General features: G+C 36.2%; 2 protein-coding genes across 3 annotated transcripts; one reads left to right on the forward strand and one right to left on the reverse strand.

Moving 5' to 3' along the window:
• The first annotated feature begins 316 nt into the window (after nt 1-316).
• On the forward strand, nt 317-7,580 carry LOC107810998 (NAD(P)H-quinone oxidoreductase subunit L, chloroplastic). The gene is made up of 5 exons (XM_016635833.2): nt 317-537; nt 809-898; nt 1,011-1,121; nt 1,883-1,977; nt 7,317-7,580. The coding sequence occupies exons 1-5, from the start codon at nt 412-414 to the stop codon at nt 7,468-7,470; spliced, it is 576 nt and encodes a 191-aa protein (XP_016491319.1). The 5' UTR covers nt 317-411; the 3' UTR covers nt 7,471-7,580.
• Nucleotides 7,581-7,640: 60 nt separating this feature from the next.
• On the reverse strand, nt 7,641-9,975 carry LOC107810999 (uncharacterized). 2 transcript variants are annotated; one of them, XM_016635834.2, is made up of 2 exons: nt 9,715-9,975; nt 7,641-8,334 (listed from the first exon to the last, which is right to left on the reverse strand). In XM_016635834.2, exon 2 carries the CDS (start codon nt 8,302-8,304, stop codon nt 7,876-7,878), a length of 429 nt encoding a protein of 142 aa, XP_016491320.1. In that variant the 5' UTR covers nt 8,305-8,334; nt 9,715-9,975; the 3' UTR covers nt 7,641-7,875. The 2 variants fall into 2 exon arrangements, with proteins under 2 accessions (XP_016491320.1, XP_016491321.1); XM_016635835.2 differs by having other exon boundaries at nt 7,641-8,331; nt 9,715-9,974.
• Between the last annotated feature and the right edge of the window lie 15,343 nt (nt 9,976-25,318).

Raw genomic sequence — 25,318 nt, forward strand, 5'->3', positions numbered from 1 at the left:
TAAAACCAACATAAAATATCTATATGGTCACCTGGTAAGTTGGAGTGTGAGATAAATATTTGGGCCAACTTTAAGTATCTCTTTATGTATTTTGCCAAAAAATAATATTACTACTTAGAAACAATAGATGGTAATGACGGGTTTTGGTGGGACGAAGAGATCCTATTTCCTCTTCCATAGTAGTAAAACGAAATAAGCAACCTTATCTTTAACTGAAACGTTTTTTTCATTTAATTCTTTTCAAAAATAAAAACTTATTGAAACTTCCCATTAAGTTGTCAAAAAACTAAAGAATGTGAGGACTCAAAAATAATTGCCCATTTCTGTTTTTGTCCCTTTGCTTGCATTCTCAACCATGTACAACTAAAAACCAAATCAGATAAGAAAAACCACAAACAACTGGCTCAAAAGATGAACACCTCCTTTGTCCCAAAGGCTTTGCCTTCTCTTCCTCTTCTCCATCGCAGAGCTCCTTTTATCTCCACTAAAGCTTCAAGCCAGGAAAAATCTCATAAATCATCAATCCCACAATTAAAGGTTTGATTTCTTTAATTTTTGCAAACTTTCACGATAAAGGCAATATGGTGCACTAAGTTTCCATTATGCGCGGGTCCAGAGAACGGCCAGACCACAAGGGTATCTTGTACGCAGTCTTGCCATGCATTTCTGCAAGAGGTTGTTTTCATGGCTCGAATCCGTGGCCTCCCGATCACATGTTAACAACTTTAACGGTTCGCAAACTTTCACGATACAACAATTATTACCGTCAAGGAATTTACCACTCTTCTTTTTTTGAATTCAATAATAGGCATCAAAATGCATCAATTTGAAGGCTATTGAAAGTTTGGCTTCTTCAAAATCCTTATTGGCCATTCAAGTTGGCACACTTTTGGCCACCGTAAGACCCTTTAGTTGAGATTAATTAACTCAATATTTCCTTTTTTTTTTGTTCTTTTTTATATGTTTGCTCTTTCTGAAGGATTAGTTTTTCAAGAATTCATAATATATAGGTAGGTGCAGAGCCAGCTTTGGCAGTGACAGGCGTGAATAATGAAGAAGACTTGGTTTGGGTGTTGATCCAATTGGCCATTTCTGCATTCTTCTACTTCCTTGTTGCCCCAGTAAGTGGACATAAAAAAAATTGATTTAAGTTCTATTCACGAATAATATAAAATTTCATGTTGTCATTGTAATTTAATTGCAAGTAAGTTACTTTTTAATCATGTTCTTAATTAACACTAATGATATGAATTTATTCATAATTATCTTATAAATAATTTGATTGTGTAAATATTCTTTATATCGTCGATATATGCAACCAAGGGCGGATGCATATGGGAAGGAGAGGGTTCACGTGAACCCATCCTCCTCCCCGAAATCATGTATAACACTAGTAAATTACAGGTCAAATACTTAAATTAACATGGGTGAACCCAAGCTTAAGTGAACACTTTAGTGCTTTGTAAGGAGGTGCACCTCTTACCTTTTAATCATGGGTTCGGTCCTGTACTCTGGCTTCTTTTAAATCATATTTTAATTAATAAATAGGGTTAAATGCTCTACCGCTTTTTCTAATCAAATATACGTTTTTTCCCCCTTATATATTGGTTACAAGTTTTTTTCCCTTCTCTTTTTTTAATCTTCGTTTGGAACTGTAAAATTCCTAAATCAAAAATACGTCTTTCAGACACCCTTTAAAAAATTCATTTCTATGGCGCTTATGGGGTACTCATGTTTTTGAAATTCTCGATACGCCTCTATAATGCAACTTAAAGTTAAAAAAAATTAGAACATAAGGTTTCTAAAACTTTATATGCTAGTTGTCTTTTATTTATTTTTTTCTTTATCAATTTCTTAAAGTTATACGTGACTTCGATTGCAGCCTATCATAATGACCTGGCTTAGGAAAAGGTGGTATAAGAGGGACCTATTGGAGATGTATTTGCAGTTTATGTTTGTCTTCATCTTCTTTCCAGGGTAAGTGGTTACTATACCATATCTCAATATTTATTTACCTGAAAATCTGGCAAACATGGGGTAAATTGTCGTATTTCACCATTTAAAAGAAAGGGAGGAAACTATATGCATGGATCGTTAAGTAAATTCGATCAAGTAGGTATATGATCCTTTTTTGTCCAAACATATGCTATACAGACAGAACATGTTAGTTTATATAACAAACATTATATTTAGCCTCATAAAAAAATAAAAAAAATAAAATAATAATAATAATAATAAAAAAAAACCAGACAAACTAAGTAGGTATGAGGAGGATAGTGTGCACGCAGACCTTATCCCTACCTTGAAGGTAGAGAAACTGTTTTCGATAAACCCACAGCTCAAGAAAAGATGGAAAAAAAACAGCAATAGCAACAAGTAATAACAACAACAAAATAATAAGAAAACAAAGCGAAAGGAACAACATATAATAATAAAAATCTAACAATAATAGAAAACAAGACTAACACTAATGCTACTAGTAGTACGAATAAACACGTTCGACTACCTACTAGCCTTCTACCTTAATTCTTCATCTCCACACATTCCTATCAAGGATCATGTCCTCAATAAGCTGAAGCAACTCTAGATACTTCCTAATCAACTCTCCCAAATATTTCTTTGGCTTATCTTTACCTCTTCTCAGACCCACCAAGGTCAACCTCTCACACTTCCTTACTGGGGCATTTGTGCTTCTCCTTTTCATATTCCCAAAACCATCTAAGTTTCGTTTCCCGCATCTTGTTCTCCAATATTTTTACGACCCGTAATCCCACCTTAGGCTGTGATGGTGCCTAGCTGCACTTGCTAAGCAAGCAAACTCACAATCAACAAAAAAAAAACATAACCAGATTTTTAATTAATTGATGGTGCATAACTGCACTTGCTAAGCAAGCTAACTCACAATCAACAAAAAAACATAGTCAGATTCCTTTAATTAACACACTCATATAAAAAATAAAGATAGAAATAACCTCAAAATAGTAAAATATCTAATACTGTTATAACACGGCTTAAACGTGGCCAAAACAGTATAATACCCAAGCTAGGTGGCATAAGTACACGAGCAACTATTGAATAAGTACAAGCCTGAATACATGAACAAAGTTGTCTAAAATAATAAATTAGACAAAAAATGGTGAAGAACAGGGACTCGAGCACTGCAAAATTAATTCATGGACTGCAGGTCACCCTAAGAATCCGTGCGAACACTTAAGCTCAATCAAGTGGCTCCGCTAACACCTACCTGAGGACCTGTACAAAAAGACGTGCAAAAACATAATATGAGTATACACAATCGATATCCAGTAAGTATCAAGTCTAACTTCGAAAAAATAGTGGCGAGGTTGTAAGCATCAAGATACTCACAACATAGATATAAATAATAGAGCTTTAAGCTAAAACAGTAAATAATCTCATGAATAACATGAATCAAAGATATCAACAGTCAAAAAGTATAAAGCATGTTTTTCAGCTCAAGAAATATATATAATGCTGCTCATATATGGTATTTAAAGGTGGCATGCTTCAATTCTACATAGTTGAGGCTCCCAACTAGTATATAAAGATGGAAAGTAAGGATTAATATCTAAATAAATGTTTCTAAATGAGTCAAGGATATCTAAGCATGCTCAAACTCAATTTCTTACAATAACCGCTACAAAATCCATGTATCACCATAACCCGAACCAAATCTATGTATCGACCCGATACATAATTCATGTATCGACCACGTTCACAGGGCACAAAGTAACATGGTTAACCACCTGACTCTAGAGGGACAAATCCTTATTCATGCGCAAAAAAGAGCTTGATAGCTCACATATAATCAAATATTTGATCATCATGTCCTATGTGCCATAACTGTATTTCATCCACATGCCTTACGTTTCGTGCCAAAATTCTCAGTCCAAATCAGATATCCATATACAAAATATATGCATATGCTCAAGAATTATAGATAAAAGATGCACAAGAACTAAATAAAAATTATGTAGATGTGTGCTCATAGAGTTTCTATATGGCTACGAACAATTCAAGCAATTCAACATATAAAGGATAAGTTACCATACTTTCACAAATAATTATAAACCTAGGCATGATCTCTAACATGAATAAGAGAGTGAACTTAGTTATATAAGTCAAATAAATCATGAATCAAATTAGCACATAATCAAAACAAGGCATAAAGTATTCCAATTGTACCCCAATCATGATGTAACTTGGTAAGTGCATATATGCTCGCCACCCGATATATACACCATCCGCAATACCTTAAACACATAGTAATCAAGTCAAATCATAGAGGTTTCCCTCTTAACAAGGTTAGCCAAGAGACTTACCTTCATCTGGCAGCCTCCAACCTTCCAAAATAGCATTTCCTATCAAATCAACCTTCGAACGAGTCGAATCTAGTCAAATACAACTCAATAACGTCAAACAAAGTCATAGGAATCAATTTCATACAATAAAATTTAAATTTTTAGTCAAATCCCCAAAAGTCAACAAAAGTCTATTAGGGACCATATGGTCAAAATCCGAGTCAAGGGGTAGATCCTAACAACCCATAACCTCACGGTTCAAATATGTGATTCGATTCCAAAATCGAATTCAAATCAACTCCCAAATCTCCAATTTACACTCTCCAAATATGGTAGTCAAAATCCCAAATTTCTCTTTCAAATACCATAATCTATATGTAAGAATTCATGAAAAAATATGATATGTCAACAAAATCGAATAAAAATCACTTACCCTCAAAGTGGTGATGAAATTCTCCCCAAAAATTGCCTCTAACCAAGCTCCAAAACTTAAAATAATGAAAATAGCCCAAACTTTCGAAATATAACACCTGCCCCACGATTTTGCATTTGCAGACCAAAAGGTTGCTTCTGCGACACCGCTTTTGCCATAAAACCCTCACATCTTCCAGTCCCACTTAAGTTGCCGGCCACTCCTTCTACAACTCATGCATTGCATGTGCGACTTCGCGGCCACAACCAACGCCTTTGCATGTGCGAACATTCCCTCAGGCCTTCAATCCTCGCAGATGTGCACCAGTACTCTGTAGGTGCGCCTTCGCACCTGTGGCCCTCTTCTTCATAGAATCGTAACTTCCCCATAACACCTTAACTCCGTATATGCGATAGCCCAGCCGAACTTGGGACCTCGCACCTGCCCCCAACCCATTCAAAATGGTCGCAACCGAGCCAAAATACACCAGAACCCTTCGGGATCCCGTCCAGCCACACCAACAAGTCTATATACCTATTTAAAACTTATCAAAGGGCTCAAAATACTATGAATAACATCAACCCCAAGAATCGACGATCAAAATCCTTCTCTTAAGTTCAAGAATTTCCAACTTCTAACCAAGCGTCTGATTCATGCCTAACCAATCCGATTTCTAACCATACTTTACACAAGTTCCAAACCACTATATAGACATATTCTAAGTCTCGAAATAATAATCCAAGTCCGATATCATCAAAGTTAATTCCCGATCAAACCTATAAACTCTCCATATCTTCAAGTTGTTAACTTTCAAAAAATAGAGCCAAAACATCCTAGGGACCTCCAAATCCAAATTCGGACATACGTCTAAGTCCAAAATTACCATATGAACCTAGTGAAGCCGTCAAAATATTAATCCGATATCTTTTATACAAAAGTCAAACCTTGGTCAACTCTTACAACTTAAGCTTCCAAAATGAGATTAAGTATCTCAATTCACTCTCAAACCATCCTGAAACCAAACTAACAACCTCCGCAAGTCAAAAAATCACAAACACATATAACGAAAGCATCAAATAAGAGAACGGGATTCAAACATAAAATGACCATCCGGGTTGTTACAATCGGGGCCACTCCCACCCTGATATGAATATCTTCATTCCTAATCTTATCAATCCCGGTACGCCTGCAATCTATCTCAACATACTCATTTATGCTATTGTCATCTTCTGGACATGGGAGTTCTTGGTTGCCCAACACTCTGCCTCACACAACATAGTCGGTTTAACAACTACTCTGTAGAACTTACCTTTATATTTAGGTGGCACATTCTTATCACATAAAACCCCGGATGCGCACCTCTATTTTACCCACCCCGCTCCATTACGATGTGTAATGTCCTCGTCAATCTCCCCATTTCCTTGGATTATAGATACATGGTACTTGAAACTATATCTCTTGGGGATAATTTGTGCATCAAGCCTCACGTCCATGTCTGCTGCATTGGTTCAGTTACTGAACTTGCACTCAAAGTATTATGTCTTGGTCCTACTCAACTTGAAACTTTTAGATTCTAAGATCTGTCTCCAAACCTCCACTCGGGTTAACACCGCCTCATGAACGTATCATCAATCAGTACATTATTATCTTCCAATAACATACACTATGACACCTCCCTTTGCATGTAGCGCATCAGTATGTCTATCGCCAAGGCAAATAAAACGGGTTAAGAGTTGAACCCTGGTGCAACCCGATTACAACTAGAAAGTGGTCTGAGTCTCATCCCACTGTCCTCGCTCGGGTTTTAGCTCCATCATATATGTCCTTAATCATCCAAGTGTAAGCAACTTAGCTTCATAAAAATGATAATTAATATGTTATGATATATTAAATTATATTTATCTTGTAAGAAATCGTTATGCTGTTAGCGAATTGGAAAAACAAAAGCAAATTCCGTATAAGCAAAACAGTCGAGACAAAAATGACAAAAATCATTGCTATTGAAGGGTTTTGCACGGATAAGACAAGCTAGCAGGAAGCCAGGGCGGAGTTAGTGTGCCCGCTAGGGTGCGGCGAACTTAGTAGCTTTGGTCTAAATATTATATTTGTGTTGTGAGTATTTATTACTTTTAGAATCCAATAATTTAAAAGGATTAGAATCCTGAATCTATAAAGTTCAAATCCTGGTTTCGGCAACTTAAAGATATTTGGAATCAATTAATGGGATATGATAAAGATAGAATTATAGCGTTTCTGAAGGAATTGAAACAAATTAAAGGATTACGAAAACTATGACTACTGAAATTTATTTTTTTCTTTTGTTTGATTCATGGAGTTTGACTAAGCAAAATATTGTACTAAAATTTTTGCCCTTAATTACATTAATTGTTTAATTACTACTACTATCTTTTTGCTAAATTCGCTGCACAAAAGAAGCACTTTCACAATCACGACTACTAAAATAGACCATAGTCGGTAGTTAATTAAAAGAAAAATATTAATCAGCTTTCCTAATGCTTTCTCGTGTTTGGAATTGATAATTAGTTGGTTCATATATTGACCAAGGGAATTGTTTCAAAAACTAGGGTTCTTCTATGGGCACCATTTCTGAACTTCAGAAAGTTTCCAAGAGATCCATCAATGAAGTACCCATGGTCTACGCCAGAAAATCCATCTCAAATTAAGAATGCATACAGGAAGTATCCATGGGCCACTGAAGAAGACTATGAAGTACAATAAATATAGCTATTAGAGAAGTCCATAAACAATCTCTTTGGTTCTTGTAAATTTGAATTTGTGTGATGATGATTAATCATATATTCCAAATAGTCAGTAGTCCATTATTGTGCTATATCCATGCAAGATCTTGTAACAAGTTTAAAAAGATGACTTGAACAACCAACTCCAACTATGTAACGATGTTGTACTTGAAAATAAGATAAATCTTAAAGAGGAAACCTACAGAAATCTTACAAAATGCTCTCTGGTTATGCTCAAAGAGAAGAGAAACTAAATATACAGTCCACCCAGGTAAAATCCTCTATTTAAATGTCAAGAACTAATAACCATATACAGTCAAAGTCCTAGCAAAAATCCCCTAAATCAAGGTCAAGAACTAATAGAATTGTAACAGGGTTTTTAATTTCATCTGTTAGCTGCATTTGCCGAGGTGTTAAACTTGCACTGCAACCAAGTTAACCGTCTCTCATTCTTAAGAGAGATAAAGGTTTCTCTGGCATTTGGATTCTCAAACAGATCTAATGCAAAAAAGTAGATACTTTGATCAACACCTTGCAATTCATCCAATACTTTTATGCATTTGCTTATAGCAAAGCGCTCCTCATTCCTCATAATGGCAGCTGCCCTCATCTTTGAAGCAGCTGCAATTTCCAGCATAGCATCAACTATAGCATCACCAGTTGCCTTGCGACCTCTCTTGCGACGACCCGAATTTGGTGTTACAGGTTGATGCTTATTATTTCCATCTAACATGTTTAAGTCCCCTCCTGAGCCTGATGAAGCATCCTCGTCCACCAAAGCAGGATCAGCAGACATGGTAAAATGTCTTTGCATGTACAAGGCACAGAAGATTTCTACTTCCTACTGCAATAGTAGCACACAAGCCCATTATCACAAATTATTTAGCTAGTTGTTTAATTGAAGACAAACTAGTGACACAGAAATTACACTTGCAACTAAGAAAAGACGACCATATGAGTTTATTCAAGCTGTAAATTGGAGGAAGGATACAATCAAGGGACAAAGTATTGTCGGTCGCTACAAATATAAAATAAAAAAAATGCATGTGTGCAACAACACAACCAAGCTTTTTTGCTTCACAATTTCTTTTTTTAGTAATAGAGATATCCCCAGAGCTGGTGGCCCACGGTTAGAAAATCAGTGGATAATGGACCATCCTGTTTACCTTCTCCACTTAAATATCATACTTTTGATTGAGGCAGGGTTCAAATCCATGACATGCGACTAACCACACATCTCATGTTGCACTCTTACCACTAGACCAAAGCCCTAGGGTCGCTTTCCACTTCGCAATTTACTGTTGTCATATGTTGAATCCTAGTACCTCCTACCTACCCTCCAAGCTACTTGTACTTGACCATTCTAGAGAAATCTAGATCTCAAACTTGCATAACAACAAAGTAATTACTATATTAAAGACGTGTTGCTGCAGAGCCCACAGCATTGAAATGCTTAATGAGGCATGACAAGCTTCTAGAACCAGCATCACATATTACATAGCATCAATTGTTTTTTTTTGTTTTTGATGAAGTATGAAGTAAATAGCATCAATTACTGACATGAACAAGACAACATTGCTCTTAACAACATTGTTAAGAATTTGCTTTCAATTTCTTTTCAATCTGTAGCATATTCACAGAATTATAAGGCAGGAATTCCAAAGCTTGAGATTTTCAAGTAAAAACTTGATCTGTTTAAGGGTACCTATGGTTCAACAAAATAGATTAAGAGTCCGAATTTCAAGTTCAAGGTCATTGTGTTTAATAGAACAGGGTGCTATGCTACTTGGCCCAGTTATATGGGAACCATGGTCCTAATACCTTGCCATGGTCGAGTGGTAAGAGCAGATCGCGTTATGTGAATGTTATGAGCACGTCACAAGTTTGAGCCCCGCCAGCTACCTTTTTTACACTGTACAGTTTTAATTGATATTTGGAATGTATTTTATTCTATTTCTGTAATTAGAATATCGATTCTGTCTATATTTTCCTACATGTTAACTTAAAGAAAATCCTAAAAAAGGCATCATCCCTGAAAGTCGATTCCCCAGTAATACTTCAACACGGCAGAGGGATTAAAGCAGATTTTTTTAGATTATATGTTATTCACAACATAAACGAACCAACAAACATAAACCACATCTCTATAATATGAGATCGTAAAGCATGATTTCTAAAGCACATGAATCCAACAACAAAATAAAGAGGGTGGAGTTATATTTACCTTTTATGGGGCAGTGAAACTGAGGCGCAGAGGTCGTTTCAGATCTACCCCTTTGAATTTCGAATTGAAACTTGAGAGAGAGAGAGAGAGAGAGAGAGAGAGAATACAAAAATTGAAAGTATAAATATGATTTTTCCAGATTTTCTCTCCTCCTTTGGCAGAGAGCTTAAGAAATTATATATAGATGGAGGAAGAAGCTAGGGTTCAAGTTGGAGTTTTTTTGCTTAGAAGAGGAAAGGATGAGGGAGAGGTGGTCGTTTCAGAGAGAGAGAATGAAAATCAAACCCTAACTTGGGTTTCTAGTGCTAAGCGGGATTAATTCTTGTCCATTAGATCTAAAGAGATGAGTGGTTGAGATTGAGTCTGCTATTGACAACGTCGTTTAGGTAGTCTTTAGTGGGTTCTACAGTTGGGCTGGTGGGTGGCCGGATTGGGTCTCTTCTTGTGGCTGCTCTAACGGGCCACTTTATTAGGCTTGAATGGACTTTAGTTGGGCCTTTGTTTCAGCCAAAATTAGGAGAAATTCAAAAATAGCCAGATTTACAAGTGATCATTCAAAAATAGCCACAGTTTTAAAAGTAATCGAAATTTAGCCACTTTTCATGTAAAGATAAATCTGAACGAAAACACTGTTCAAAATCCGAAAAAATACTCCAGCATAATATACTGGAGTTTGGAGCATCGGTGCTCCAGTCCCCAGTATATTATACTGAAGCCAGCAAAGTATATTGGTCCAGCATAATATGCTGGAAGTTCATACACAAGTGCACCGAACTCCAGTATATTATGCTGGACCGGTCTCTGTTGCAACAAAATAGTGACTTTTTTTCGTTGACTTGGTAAACGCTGACTATTTTTGAATTACTAGTCCGAAAACTGGCTAGACCGTGCTATTTTATCGCCAAAATTGGGCAAGTTTGGACCTGATTTTGAGTTCAAAAATCATTTCTTCTTGTATTTCTTTGGGAAGATTACGCGACACTAAACATTTACACTGTATTTACTATTCGTAACTATACTTTCAGTAAATTTATCATTCATTATCTATATTTGAATTAATAGCAACTCCGTGAAATAAGAGATTAATTGTTTTGAAATGAAACAAGATAGCAACAAGCTCTCGTAGCTCAGTTGGTTAGAGCGCCAACTTAGTTAGCGTAGGTCTTGAGTTTGGCTCTCTATAAAAATATTTTATTTTTCTGTATTTATGTATTTTGCCTTAGTTGTATTCGTTGCGCGAACAAATACAGTCGATACATGTTATTTCCTTTTGTATACACCTCTGTATATAGTTGATACATATTGTATTTTTTGTATACACCCTTGTGTTTCGCCTTGGTTACCGTTGATACATATTACATTCATTATGAATACAATTACGCGAACGAATACAGTTGATATATGTTGTATTTGTTGCGCGAACGAATATCGTTGCCACTGGTTATTTTCGTTGCGCGTTTGAATACATGTGATACAAGCTAGTAACAGTTGAATCGTAGTTACAATTAGTAATTAGGCAAACTATAGTTACTAAGGTCTAAACTATAATGGTTTATGAAAATTCCTCTATTTCTTTAGTAGTAGCAGTTGGAGGAGGAGGAGTAGTAGTAGTATAAATCCGGCAACATTCCACTGGATTCTTTCCAATTGGACGATTAATTGAGTTCCAAGTTTCATTCTTTTGCAAGGAATTCAATTCCTTATTTATAGCAGATTTTCACCTTGGATCGGTTAAGGCTTCCTGCACAGTTAGGAATAAATATAATAGATAATTGATTTGCAAATGACTGATTTGATTGCACACTGTTAGGAATAGATATAGTAAATAATAATTTGCAAATGACTGATTTGATTATGACAGAACGCAATTAGATACATAATGACTCGTGGAATATTTAACTTTACTAGAGAGTACAAATTCCGTAACGACTCGATCAGTCCTTTTGAGCATTGCATTTTCGTTTAGTAGTTTGAGGTCTTGAGTAACTTCATATGATGTATTATGACTTGTGTGCATAGTCGATTTTTATTTTCGAGTGGTTCGGGATTGATTTGGAAGAGTAATTCTCAATTTAGAAGGTTCAAGTTAGAAGAGTTGACCAAGTTTGACTTTTGTGTATTTGATCTCGGATCGGAGTTATGATGGTTACAATAGGTTTATATGGTAATTTTAGACTTAGGCATATGCCCAGATTCATATCTGCATATTTCTAAAAGGTTTTAGTTTTATTTGGCGAAAGTTGACAATTTAAAGATTTAAAAAGTTCTTGAGTTAAAATAGTTGTGCAAATATCGCCCTTCGGAAGTTACTGTTTTCGGACAAAGTTAGATTTGAAAATATTTGCTAATCTAATTTTCATTTTGCTCATAAATTATTAGACTGTAGTCTAACATTTACAATAACTTCTAAAATTTTAGAATATGGTCTAACGTTCTGTCATAAGATTTTTGGCTTGCAAGAAAAGTAAAAAGGTTTTTTATTAAAGGAATTTTTACCTCCTATATCAAAGGTCAACTTCTTATTTATTTTAAATAAATACCATTTTAAAAAATTATATTCTATAGATATCTTTTAATGTTTATAGCAAAATATCTAATTTTGGTTAGCTCATATCCCCAAGTCACTAAATACGCTATTCAGTTACACTATTTTCTTTCACTCTCTACTTTGATACATGTCATTCTCTTTCCCCATTCCCTGGAAAACAGATGCTCAATCTCAAAATTTCTCTCACCCACATCACCTACCATTAGTCAAAAACCTCACGCTCTCTCCTCTCTCCTCTCTCTATAGGGCGATAATCTGATATGCTACAACTGCGCAAACAACTGCCTTTGCAGTTTGGAATTCAAGGACGATGCCTTATTGGATGGCTTGCAAGAAGACATATTTTGATTAGATTCGACAGATATGATGACCATGTTCTTGCAGCGGTTAAATCTGTTAACTACATATCCTTGAATGGGAAAGGAAATCAATTTGGGTTATTTCCATGGACCATTGGATTTAACCCTAAAGAAAGAGACTTCAAGAGCCTTTGTTTGGATCTCGTTTCCGAATCCGCCGCCTATGTTGTTTGTGAATAAATCACTACTGTCTATTGCCTCAGCAGCAGGTAAGCCCATTGCTATTGATAAGGCCAGGCAAGAAAGGTCTAGTCCTAGCACAGCTAGGGTATGTGCTAGGTTGAACTTGATCTTCAAGGAAAACTACCGCAATATACGAGGATTCAATTTGTTGATGATAAAACTAGGAAGGTTATCGAGCATGTCCAGAAATTCAATTTGGGGCTAAGCAACTTGGTTTTCTGTTAATATATTTCAATGTATTCTCAATGTATCACGCTGTATTTTATGTATTTCATTGTATTCATTGTCTATTTTTTCATTGTAATTCAATGTATCTCGCTGTATTCCATGTATTTTATTGTATTCACTATTTTTTTACTGTATTTCAATGTATCCCGCTATATTCTATGTATTTCATTGTATTCACTGTCTCGATATATGGCATGAATGTATTCATATATTTTTTTTAATTAATATAATTGTCATACCTCCTTTTTACCTACACCCGCAAGGGCATAAGGGAGTTTTTCCAATTAAAGGACAATCGAAATGGGATTTATTATTAAAGATTTAGAGTCGCCACTTGGGAGATTTATGGTGTTCCAAGTCACCGGTTGAATCCCGAATCGAGGAAAAGATTGACTCTGTATTACAGTCCGCGAACCAGAAATCTGAGTAAGGAATTCTGTTAACCCGGGAGAAGGTGTTAGGCATTCCCGAGTTCCGTGGTTCTAGCACAATCGCTCAACTGTTATATTTGGCTTAAATTATCTGATTTTAACAATTATGAACCTATGTGCAAATTTTAACCTTAACCACTTTTATTCATTTTTAAAGAAAATTGCAACGTCATTAAAACAAGTCTTGAACCACGTCACATAAATGCACCCGTGATTTTTGGACATACTTTAACATCGTTAGGATTTGGATTTGGGTCACATAAATGCGCACCCGAGTTTAGGGAGGTAATGTTATTAAAATACGCGCCTAAAGAGACTAACGCGTTATTATTTTGGGGAAGGCCGTGAAATTCTCTAAACGGCCCGTCACGAAATCTAAGTATTTTAATATATACAATTCTCGAGGACCCCGCAATTTATGTGTTTTGTTTAGCGAGGCTCATCCCGTTTTATTATTTTAAAGTGCAAACCTAGAGCAATCTATAGTTTTCTACTTAATTTGTCTCTAAAATAAAAGAAAGGCCCTAATTAATTTGTTACTGGACTGATGCAAACTAAGTAATATTTTTGCACCAACATCCGACCATTGGGATCCGATGTGAGCACAGCAGAGGGAATTTAAAACCAGATATACACCATAAAATCGGCCAAAACAGACCTTGGCCCAGGCCTAAATGAGAAAGAGGCCAAAACTGGCCTGGGCCATGCATCAATTATCCTGAGGCCCAAACGTTTAGGGACTAGCCTGTTAAGCCCTGTCTTTTACACTAAATGGAATTTCAATTTAATTAAGAACACAAATCTGATGAATTTACTACTAAAATTAACTAGCCAGTAAAATAAATTTAATGCAACATTAAACATGAGTTGGAAAGCAACTGATTTCAGATTTCATGACCCACGTAAATTGCCTATGATCACAATTTCAAACATGGTGCATACTAGTTCAAATTTCAAATTCCCTACTATGACTCATTTTTATTAAAATGCTGACTCATGAACTTTGATTAAACACTAACGTGACCACATATGAGAATTGAAACTCGAGAATTAAGGGTTCTGGATGAAAATGGATTGCCTAAATTAACCTTACGAATTACATATCTCATATCTACTTTTATCTTTCTGATTTCGAACCCACACACAACTACTCAAACTCAGAATTATAGATTAACTCACATCATCACTACTAAATATAAAGCTCCCATTATCAGAAGAAGTATCACACTACTTTGAAAGTCTACAACCTAATTAATCACAGCTTGAAAATACCATTTATACAGATCTAGGAAAACCAGAAATTAACTAAACTAATAGGAACTATTCTTTTAATCCAGCATGGAATTATTACAACGAATACTCAACTAAACTCATATGCATTTCTAAATATCTAACACACACTTAACGGTTCAAATGCACAAACTTATAATTAACAGTCCATCAGTACGGTTATTACAGTATAATGAAAGCAGTAAATCAACAATAGGCCTCCACTTCATTCATTTTCAACTGGATATTTTCATACATCGATTTCAGGACATGTACCTGGTATGTAGAACAGAAAAATGGGGTAAGCAATCAGCAACAGCAAACAGCAAAATACAACAGCAGAAAGCCCAACACAGTAGCTTCAACACCTCAATCCAGAAATTCCAGCAACACAGAGAAAACCAGTAAAAGTGGAGAAAAAAAAATAGTCCGAAAATCTCTATTTGTTTTCTCTTTCTAGCTTTGAACTCTCTCTAGTGTTCTTCCACTCTCAATATTTCAGAAAATTTGGTTCTATCTTTTTTACTCTCTCCAAAATGAATTCTGCCCCTGTATATCCAGTGTATCCAGAATGTATATCGAGTGTATACCGCTCTCTCCGCCCCCTTCTTTTTTCTTCTCTCTTCTTTTTTTTCCTCCTATTTATAACAAAATTTTCGAAATTTTTCAGATTTGTTTTTAAAAAATATTTTATTATTTTATTATTTTTTAATTAAAAGAAATCTCACTTACAAATTGCTTTTATTTTTTTATAAAAAAATCCCACCTTTCTTTACTTTTATTTTTTAAATTCCAACTTTAATTACTTTTATCTTATTTAAAATCTCACTTTTTTTACTTTTTAAAAGAGAATTCTACTTTATTTAACTTTTCTTAAAAAACAATCCACTTTCTTTTGCTTTTCTTTTAAAAATGCTACTTTCTTTTACTTTAATTTTTTTTTTAATTTTCAGATACCTTTATATTTTTTTTTTAATTCCAACTTTCTTTTACTTTTTATTTTTTTAAAATTTCCACAAAACTTTACTTTTATTTTTTTAATTTTCTACTTTCTTTTACTTTTTAAAAGAGAATTCCACCTACTTTTACTTTTATTTTTTTTATTCAATACTTCCCTTTTTCTTATTTTTTAAATCACTCCCGAAAATTAAAAAATTAATACTTTTATCGGATTTTTTTTATTATTTTAAAAATAAAAATAAAAATAAAATAATATTAATAGTAATAATTCACCTTTTAAATTTTGTATTTTTACCCTATAATAAAAAAATGTAACAAAGCTAAAAATTGTAGGTTAAAACCCCTAAAATATTTACATAGAAGAAGTGATAAAAAAAATTAAATATTATCAAAAATTAGGTGCTCACAGCTGTCGCTATTTGTTTGGAAACATGAAGAGTTTTCAAGCAAAGATAAGGTGAGCCAGATGACTAATTTTTGAACATATTTTTATTCAAAAGGGAAGAAATAAGGATAAGAGAAAAGAGAAAGGGTGCAACCGAGTCTTGGTTTTGGACATCCTACATATCCCGGGTTATAAGGGAATCAGGTTGCGTGTAGTTCAAGAAGTTTGGTAGCTGAGACTACCATGAAGTTGCGGTTTTACTGTTTCTGCTGTTGCTGCTGCTGATACCGCCTACTGACCTCCTTATTACACCATGACAAAAATGAAGAAGCTAGACTAAGCTATAATCTATGCTTTACAAAGATTTATTTCCAAACTTGATCTTGTGACTGATGTTGCCTTGTTGATTTGTGCTTCCTCCGTTGTTTCTTTACTTCTAGCTCGACTTGTGGTCTTCCTTCTGATTTCTGCTGGGGATTTTTGTTGTAACCCTCCGCTTTACTGACTTCAAACTTCAATGTATTCCTCTGTTATATGGGCGGGCTCCCAACTTCAAAACTTGAAAAATGTAAAGACTGAAATATATTCCCTGCTCTCCAGGCGGGCTCCTGACTGCTAAACTTGAACTGCTTCTCCCTGTTCTCCAAGCGGGTACCTGATTGCTAGACTTGAAATGTATTCCTTGCTCTCCAGGCGGGCTCCTGACTGCTAACTTGAAATGTATTCCCTGCTCTTCAGGCGGGCTCCTGAATTCAACCAAAATAGACAAAAACAAAGGAAATTTTTCTGCCCCAGTTTGGCTATCTGGGAACATATGTAAGTGTAAAACGAATCACATTACCAAATATCAATAAGAACTTGAAAACTAAAACTTGAATTGTACTCCCTTGTTCTCCAGGTGGGCTCCTGACTGCTGAACTTGAATGTATTCCCTGCTCTCCAGGCGGGCTCCTGACTGCTAACTTGAACTATTACTCCTTGTTCTCCAGGTGGACGCCTGATTGACAAAACTTGAATTGTATTCTCTTGCTCTCCAGGTGGGCGCCTGATTGCCAAAACTTGAATTGTATTCCCTTGCTCTCCAGGTGGGCGCCTGATTGCTGAAACTTGAATTGTATTCCCTTGCTCTCCAGGTGGGCGCCTGATTGCTGAAAATTGACTTGCTTCTCCCTGTTCTCCAAGCGGGTCCCTGATTTCAACAAAAATAGACAAAACAAAGAAAATTTTCTGCCCCAGTTTGGTAGCTGGGCGCATATGTGAGTGTTAAACTGAATCATATTACCAAATATTACTAAGAATTTGAAAGCTATGTCCCATTATCCAGGGGGGTCCGGACAACTCTTAACTAAACGACAATTTTAAATCTAAGCTATATCTTTTAAAGGTATGACTTCCGCTAAATCTTGTTATCTAAGAGGGTCTTAAACTACTCCCCATTATCCAGGAGGGTCCTGACAACTCTTAACTAAACGACAATTTTAAATCTAAGTTGTATCTTCTAAAGGTGTTACTTCCGCTAAATCTTGTTATCTAAAAGGGTTGGTCTTAAACTATTCCCCATTATCCAGGAGGGTCCTGACAACTCTTAATTAAACGACAATTTTAAAGCTGAATTATATCTACTGAAGGTATGTCTTATGCTAAATCTTGTTATCCAAGCCAGTTTTAAACTACGTCCCATTATCCAGGAGGGTCCTGACAATCAAAAATCAAGTCTTATCTTAAGAGTGACAATTTTACGGCTAAACTATATTACCCTACAACATAACTTATGCTAAATCTTGTTATCTAATGGAAACCTTAAAACTAGGTCCCATTATTCAGGAGGGTCCTGAAAACTCCTAATTGAATCCTATCTTAAACATGTAATCTTTGAAACCAACTTATATTCCTTTGGGGTACATTTATGCTAGATTTTTCTATTTATGATTGTTTCATTTTTTTAAACTAGGTCCGATTTTCTAGGAGGGTCCTGACAACTCCTAGCTGAATTCTATCTACAGATTTTTTTTTTGAAACCAACTTATATTCTTTTGGGGTACATTTATGCTAGATGTTACTACTCATGATTGTTTTGAATTTTAAACTAAGTCCCGTTTTCTAGGAGGGTCCTGAAATTTCAAATTAAATCTCACCTTAAGAGTGACAACTTCAAAGCTAAATCATATTTCCTAAAGGTAAAACTTACGCTAAATCTTATTTTCTATGAAGGTCTTAGAACTAAATCCCATTGTACATGAGGGTCCTGAACACTTAAAACTAAATCCCATTATCCAGGAGGGTCCTGAAGAGCCGAGAATGAACTTACCTGAGCCATGCTTTCTTTCTGGAGGATCTCTGCATGACGAACAAAATTCCTTGCCTCTGAACCATGCTTTTCCTCATGGAGGGTTCCTATAGATCGAACAAATTTTCCTTTCCCCTTCTCAAACCGCCTTTGTGCTGACAAAATTTGGGCATGACATTTGAAAAAAATTCAATCTTCCAAGCTTTGATTTGGACATAATATTTGTCCCTGTTTCAAACAAAGAAAACTTGTGAGTTTATAAATATGGTGGTTGCTTTGTGCCATTGACTTTGAAGGTGATTGCTCCTTCACTTCCCATGATAACTTTGGTTTCAACTTGAAAGACCTTGCCTGTTTATTGACTGGCCACTTTCTCTGTCACCCTTATCATATAAAATACCTCTGATCCGTTCAGACCCAATACCTTCTATCTGTTGCATTGCTCATGAACCGGCATCTACCAAACCTTTCTGTTTCACATGATCCCCACGGTATATTGATTATTACCAACTTCAATGTACACATTGTTCTTTCCTGATTTAAATCACTAGCCTTGGTCTTGAGGTCTATTGCTCCATCACTTGCCATGATAGCTTTGATTTCTGCATGGAAGATCTTGCTTGTCACTGGTTTACAACCTTTTTTGTCCCTTGTATTTCACATGGATCCCAACGCATGTTGATTGTTACCAACTCAGTGTGTATGTTGTTCTTCCTTGACTTAAACCACTGGCCTTGGCTTTGAAGTCTATTGCTCCATCGCTTGCCATGATAACTTTGATTTCTGCATGGAAGGCCTCGCTTGCCACTGGTTAACCACTTTTTGTGAATCTTATCACAGAAAATACCCTTAATCTATTCACCTAACACCCTCCATCCGTTGCATTGTCCATGAATTAATATGTACCAAACCTTTGTATTTCATAAGGATCCCAAAGCATGTTGATTATTACCAGCTCAATGCGCTTGTTGTTTTTTTCTGACTTATGACATTTCGATGTGTTAGCCAGACCCCGTTTTGTGCAATTGGACAGCCGGTGGCAAATTTTGAAGTCATTTATCACTTATTTTGACCCAACAGACTCAGGAAGAGGAAGTAAATAAGACAAGAGGAACAGAGTAAAGGACAAAGGAAAGAGATGATTCATAACAAGAAAATTACAAAGTAGAAACCTATTAGATGTGGATACCAACTCTAATGACCATGATATGCACCTGTGGCCTATTCTGTTGAGCAAGTCTAATGTTCAACTCCTGTTATACCCCTAAACCGTGAAACTGGGCTTCAGTGCTCTGATTATCCAATCCGATTCACAGTCCTTATTTGACTTGTAATGCCCGAAGGGTTTTCACCATCAAGCCTCTCTCATTTTGTTCTTTCTCTCAACTTACTGTCGCCTTACGGTGCCCGCGAGGGTTTTCACCAATAAGACTCTCTCATTTTTATTTCTCTCAGCTCTCGTCGCCTTATGTTGCCCGTGAAGGTTTTCACCTCTAAGACTCTCATTTTATTTCTCTGCTTGGACCAGAGTGTTGCCCCTGATATGATTCACCTCTACTCGTTTGACTTGGAATCTCTCGAAAACTGGTCGGAAGGTCTTTCTTTGGACCGTAATGTGAGCTTTGGATGGGGTTAGGAAGAAAGGATATCAAAGGCTCAAAACAATTTGAATGAGTTCAAAATTATAACTTTCGGAATCAGATTTCCTACCACAACCACCACTTCTGCCCCAGTTTATTTGCTTGGAGACTTTTGGATTTTTATTTTGATGAGACCAAACCGTGAGGCTGCCAACGTATCATTAAAAGGAATCAGGTCGAACGTAGTTCATGTCATAAAAATTACTTTGTTGTTGTAATTTTTCTTTTCTTTTTCTTCCTCTTCCTCTTCTTTTCTTTTCTTTCTTCCTTTTCTCTTTTTGTTGTTTTATTGTTTTTTTTTCTTTTTTCTTTTTCTTCTTTTTTTTCCTTTTCTTCTTCTTTTTCTTCTCCTTTTTTCATTCTTTTTCTTTTCTCTTTTTCCTTCACTTATCTTTCACGTTGCGTTTCTGATCTTTGCTACTGATTCCGAAAGAGGGGTATGAAAGAAAATAAATAAGGCTCAAAGGGGTAACGAAGGATAAAGTGTTTAGATAGCAGAACAAAATACCTTCATCATTCTAATATCCAAAACATGTCAAGTGCAAACTACACAATTAAACAAACCAAGGAAAACATTTGTATCATCTTTTGATTGTACCAGACTTGATAACCATATCCACGCATTCGCTTTCTACATCTGTTAACTACAAAGCACCATTGGACAACACCCTCACTCTCATTACCATGAACGACCCCGTCAATTTGGGGCAAACTTGCCGTTGGCTTCAACCTGATGCGGCAGGATGCATTTCAATAGGGTTTCTCTATGTTCTATCTGCCCCAGTTTCACGCAATTCGGGCTTGAAATGATCTCAAAATGCCTTTACTTATTTCCCTCAAATGTCCATATCATCTATAAAATTGTTTCATTGCTTCATGACTAAACTGACTCTTTTTTTTAAGACCAGGCTGAGAATTACGCATGCATGTCATGTCACTAGAGTCAACAGGGAAAGAACTGTAAAAAGAAAAAAGAACTAAACAAAATGACCATAAATAACAGAAAATGGAAACTTGCATTAGATAGATGGTGAAGGCCCTTGAACCACAAAACAAGCACTAAACTGGGGTTACAAACCTGGAACAACCTAGACAGCACTAAAGGAGTTACTACGACTAAACAAACCAGGCAAAAATAAAAGGATAGAAGGGTTTGAGTCACAAGACCATATCCGGATTACAACCCTTGGAATAATTCGGACAACAAAAATGACAACAAAATAAACCACCAAAATCCTCCCTGGCTAACCAAGAAAAGAGCGTCTTTCCAATCACCAAACTCAACATCTTAGCCACTAACTTCTGCATCAACAATACTAGGACCTTCACAAGTCTCCATCATATTGTTCTTAGCAAATTGCTTTTGGGTTCCCTTTGCCTGCTCTTTCTTAGGATCAACCTCTAATAGTGCTGAAAGCTTTGTAGCATGTGGACCTCCGAGGTTCTTAGAAGAATTCTCATATTCCTTTTCAAAATAAATTATACCCATCATATGCGTCTCATTATGCATAGGCGATGGACTTTGGCTAGTGTCTGTTGCATCTGGATTTTGCACAACAATGTCGCCTGCATCAATAAGCTTCTGAATTGCTTTCTTCAGATTCCAACACTTCTCTATGTCATGCCTCGGGGCATCTGAGCAATATGCGCACCTTTGAGAAAAATCAAACTTCTTTGGAAGAGGATTTGGCATTTTTATCTGGATCGACTTCAACATGTCCAATTGCTTCAACTTTTGGAACAAACTGGCATATGACACTCCCAATGGGGTGAAAGCCTTTTCATTTTTCAGCAACCTCTCACTCTTAAATGCTTGATTGGGTCGGAAACCTGATCCAGGGGGTTTTCGATAGGCTCGTGGGGGTGGATAGGCATTTTGTGGAGCTGGGTACTGAGAGAGTGATGTACGATTTTGGGAGTTCCGTGGAGAGAAGTGGCATTGGGGAGGATCATCAGGTGCATCAGGATATCCATGGGGACGATGTCGAGGCTGGATGTGTTGATCGGGAAAGCCCATCGGATCATCTTTTCTGTTTCTCTTTCTTCCACCCAAGCTTACTGGGATGTTCTGAATGTCTTTTGAACAACTCATGATTTTGCCTGACTTGATTCCCTCTTCTACTAGCTCCCCCATTTTTAACACATCTTTGAAAGGCTTTCCCAAGGCCGGGATCAAATGACTGAAGTAGGTGGGCCCTTGGGATCGTAGGAAAAGCTCAACCATTTCTTCTTCACCAATCAGGGTATTGACTCGAGAAGCCTGTTCCCTCCATCTGAGTCCAAATTCTCTAAAGCTTTCCTCCGGCTTCTTTTCCATTCTGGATAGGGAGGAGTGGTCTGGGGTAATGCCTGATCTGTACTGAAAGTATCGAACAAAATCTTGAGCCATGTCTCCCAATGTAGGCCACTTACCAACATCTTGACGAATATGCTAGTCCAAAGCTGCCCCAGTTAGGCTCTTACTGAAATATGCCCTCAACAGGACATCTTTCTCTCCAACGCTTCTCATTTCATTCCAATAGACCCTTAGGTGGGCTACCGGTTCTCCACACCCATCATACAAGTTAAATTTTGGCACTTTGAACCCCGCGGGCAGGCGAACGTCAGGGGACACAGACAGTTCTTTGTAAGCCATGCTACCCTGGTCTTCCCTTCCTTGTTTGTTCTTCAAGGATTTTTCTATCCCTTTCAGCCTCCTGGGTATCCCTTCTTTCCCTTCTCTTCCTGTGAACCTTTCATTTTCAACATGAAGCTTATCCCGAGGGCTCTTCTTGTATGAGTCAGGAACCTTGTAGGCAACCTCTACAGGGTAGTTTTGGTCATGAGCTTTGAGTGGATATTTATTGTTGGGAATAGTGGATATGACAGGAGGGCACTTTTGGGAAAAGATAGTTGGAGGACGAGTGATGGAGCTACTAGGGTGGTTGGGAAAGTTGTGATAAGCGAGTAGATCTGGAGAGTATGGAGGATCATCTGGCATTGTGTCCGGAGTTTGGGTAAGGGCATCATCTAGGAAGCTAGGTGGTGGCGGGGGTGGTGCCTTCCCAGTCATCCAAGCCTGATACATGTCCGTCATATGTTGTCTTAACATCTCTACCTCTTCAACCAACCCATTGTCCTGTTCAACCAACTACTTTCGGGCACCGGTATCAACCAACTCAGTTCTGTTGTTGTCTGCCATTGTCTTTTGACTTTGTGTTGTAGAGAAGAGTTACCACTTTAAAAACCACAAACCAACCACCCTTCTGCTATGAATATAATAAAATAAGGCCATCACTTTAGCGTTAGGGCATTTAACAACAAAAATATCACATTGCGTGCAATGCACCTAGCCACAATTAACGGTTCTAGAATGACTTCGAGAGTTATAAGGTCACTTGGCATCATCCCAATTTGTTCATTTCAACCTCCCTTTTCTTTGCTTTTCTAGCACTTGCTTGATCATTTTTCTTCCTCTTTTTTTTTCTAATTATCACTCTTTTCTTTCCTCTCATTTCTCACGTCCCATAATTTCACCCTTTTTTCTTTTCTTTTCCCCCTTTTTTTCCTTCTTTTTTTCTTTTTAAAAAAAATAAAATGATTCGATCGAACCCTATGTAGGTTGCGTACGTATCATGACGCCGCATGAATCAGATCTTTGCGTAGTTCTGGAAGATCGGGAATAAAGTAAACAAACTGACATTTTTTTTTACCTTAATGACTACTCTGATGAGAAAAAGAACTAAAAGAATTTGAATTTTCTAAACTGAATGTTCTATAACCTATTCCAAACTCAAGCTTAACGAACACATATTTTTTCTCTCTTTTGGAAACAAATACTCTATGGGAATTATTAAGGGAAAATCGTAGAAGAGAAAAATATTTTTTTTTGATTCTTTTTTAGGAAGAAAATCTAAAGAATAAGCCACAGAAAAATATTTTGAATTTTCATTTGATATCTTGACGCAAGATTTCGAAACAAGCAAAAAAAAAAATATTTTTGATTTTAATTTTGATTGCCTAAAAGAGAAACTCCGAAAATAAATCAAAGGTAAAGTATGTTGTCTTTCTCTTCTATGTACAATATCCTAATATTTTTTTTATTTTTCACTAATTTCCCAAAGAAACTTCTCAAAAGAAAATCTTTTTAGATTTTAAATTAACACCTTAAATAAAGCTTTTAAAGAAGTACTAAAAGCAAATTCTCTTTTTGTTTTGGAATTTTGGTCCTAATATACTTAAAGGAAACATAAAAGCAATTCATTTTAAGTCCTAGATATTGATTGCCTAAAGGAAAAACAACCTCAATTTTTTTTTCTTTTTCCCATTTCTAGAATTAGTAATCTAAAGAAAACTTATAACGGAAATATAAAATGCAATATCTCTTTTTTTCTGGATTTTTGAGTTACAACACATGTTTTTCAAATATAAAGAAGAAAATACAATAACAAAAGACTTGACATTATTGTACAAAACTAGAAAGTAAAAGACAAATATAAAATGAAGAACGGACTCAAAACATAAAAATAAAACAAATCTCCTTAAGCAACTCCTGATTGAGCGATCCTGACTGGATGGTCACGGGGTGTCTGTCATGCTCAAAATCCGGTAAATAAATCCACACTTGTATGAGAAAACTTTAAACCAACACTATGTGAGACAATAACACTCCCTACTGGACACATGCAAGACATGATTGAGGCTATTTTTGCAAATTGGCTTATTTGGCCAAAAAGTGGCTAGAAGTGCAAAATTTGGCTAAGACCCCGCAAAGCCAAGAACCTAAGATTTACTAGGAAGACCGGACCCTATGTGGGTTGCCTACGTATCCCGCCCCGAGAGACGAGAATCAGGTTCGCGTAGTTCGGGCTGATAGGATACGGGCGAGAAGTAAAAATAACAACTAATTTAGAGAAAATATGTTTTTTTTTCTTTTTTTTTTTGAGAAAATGATGAAACATGTAAACTCTTTTTTTTATTTTCTTTTTCCCTTTTTTTGATTTTTAATTTTTGAAAAATGATGAAAAAGTATAAAAATCTTTTGAATTTTCCAAGCTCTTTTTTTTCTTTTCTCTTAACAAAATGTAACAGAAAACATAATTAGGCCCCACTCGCTTTATCTTCACACTTCACCTTCTCTTTTTTTTTCATTTGCCCTCAACTATCATTAGTCCGCCAAATGACCCTTTTACCCTCGAAGAAATGCAACATGTAGCACATAGGATGCATCAAAATGGTCTGTTAGTTTGGGTACACCTGTCCTAGATGGACCCAACCCCTGTGTTGAGTCCCCAAAGTCAAAATGCACATGATGCAAACAAGCGTTCCTACTAGG

This window comes from Nicotiana tabacum, chromosome 8, assembly GCF_000715075.1.
Source record: "Nicotiana tabacum cultivar K326 chromosome 8, ASM71507v2, whole genome shotgun sequence".
In the NCBI taxonomy this organism is placed as follows: Eukaryota; Viridiplantae; Streptophyta; class Magnoliopsida; order Solanales; family Solanaceae; genus Nicotiana; species Nicotiana tabacum.

What these genes read in the sequence shown, in the direction of transcription:
- LOC107810998 (XM_016635833.2), top strand. Translation starts at nt 412, where the DNA reads ATGAACACCTCCTTTGTCCCAAAGGCTTTGCCTTCTCTTCCTCTTCTC. An exon ending in TTGGCACACTTTTGGCCACC is followed by an intron (nt 899 to 1,010) that starts GTAAGACCCTTT and finishes CATAATATATAG; the next exon opens with GTAGGTGCAGAGCCAGCTTT. An exon ending in GTCTTCATCTTCTTTCCAGG is followed by an intron (nt 1,978 to 7,316) that starts GTAAGTGGTTAC and finishes TTCAAAAACTAG; the next exon opens with GGTTCTTCTATGGGCACCAT.
- LOC107810999 (XM_016635834.2), bottom strand. Translation starts at nt 8,304, where the DNA reads ATGCAAAGACATTTTACCATGTCTGCTGATCCTGCTTTGGTGGACGAG.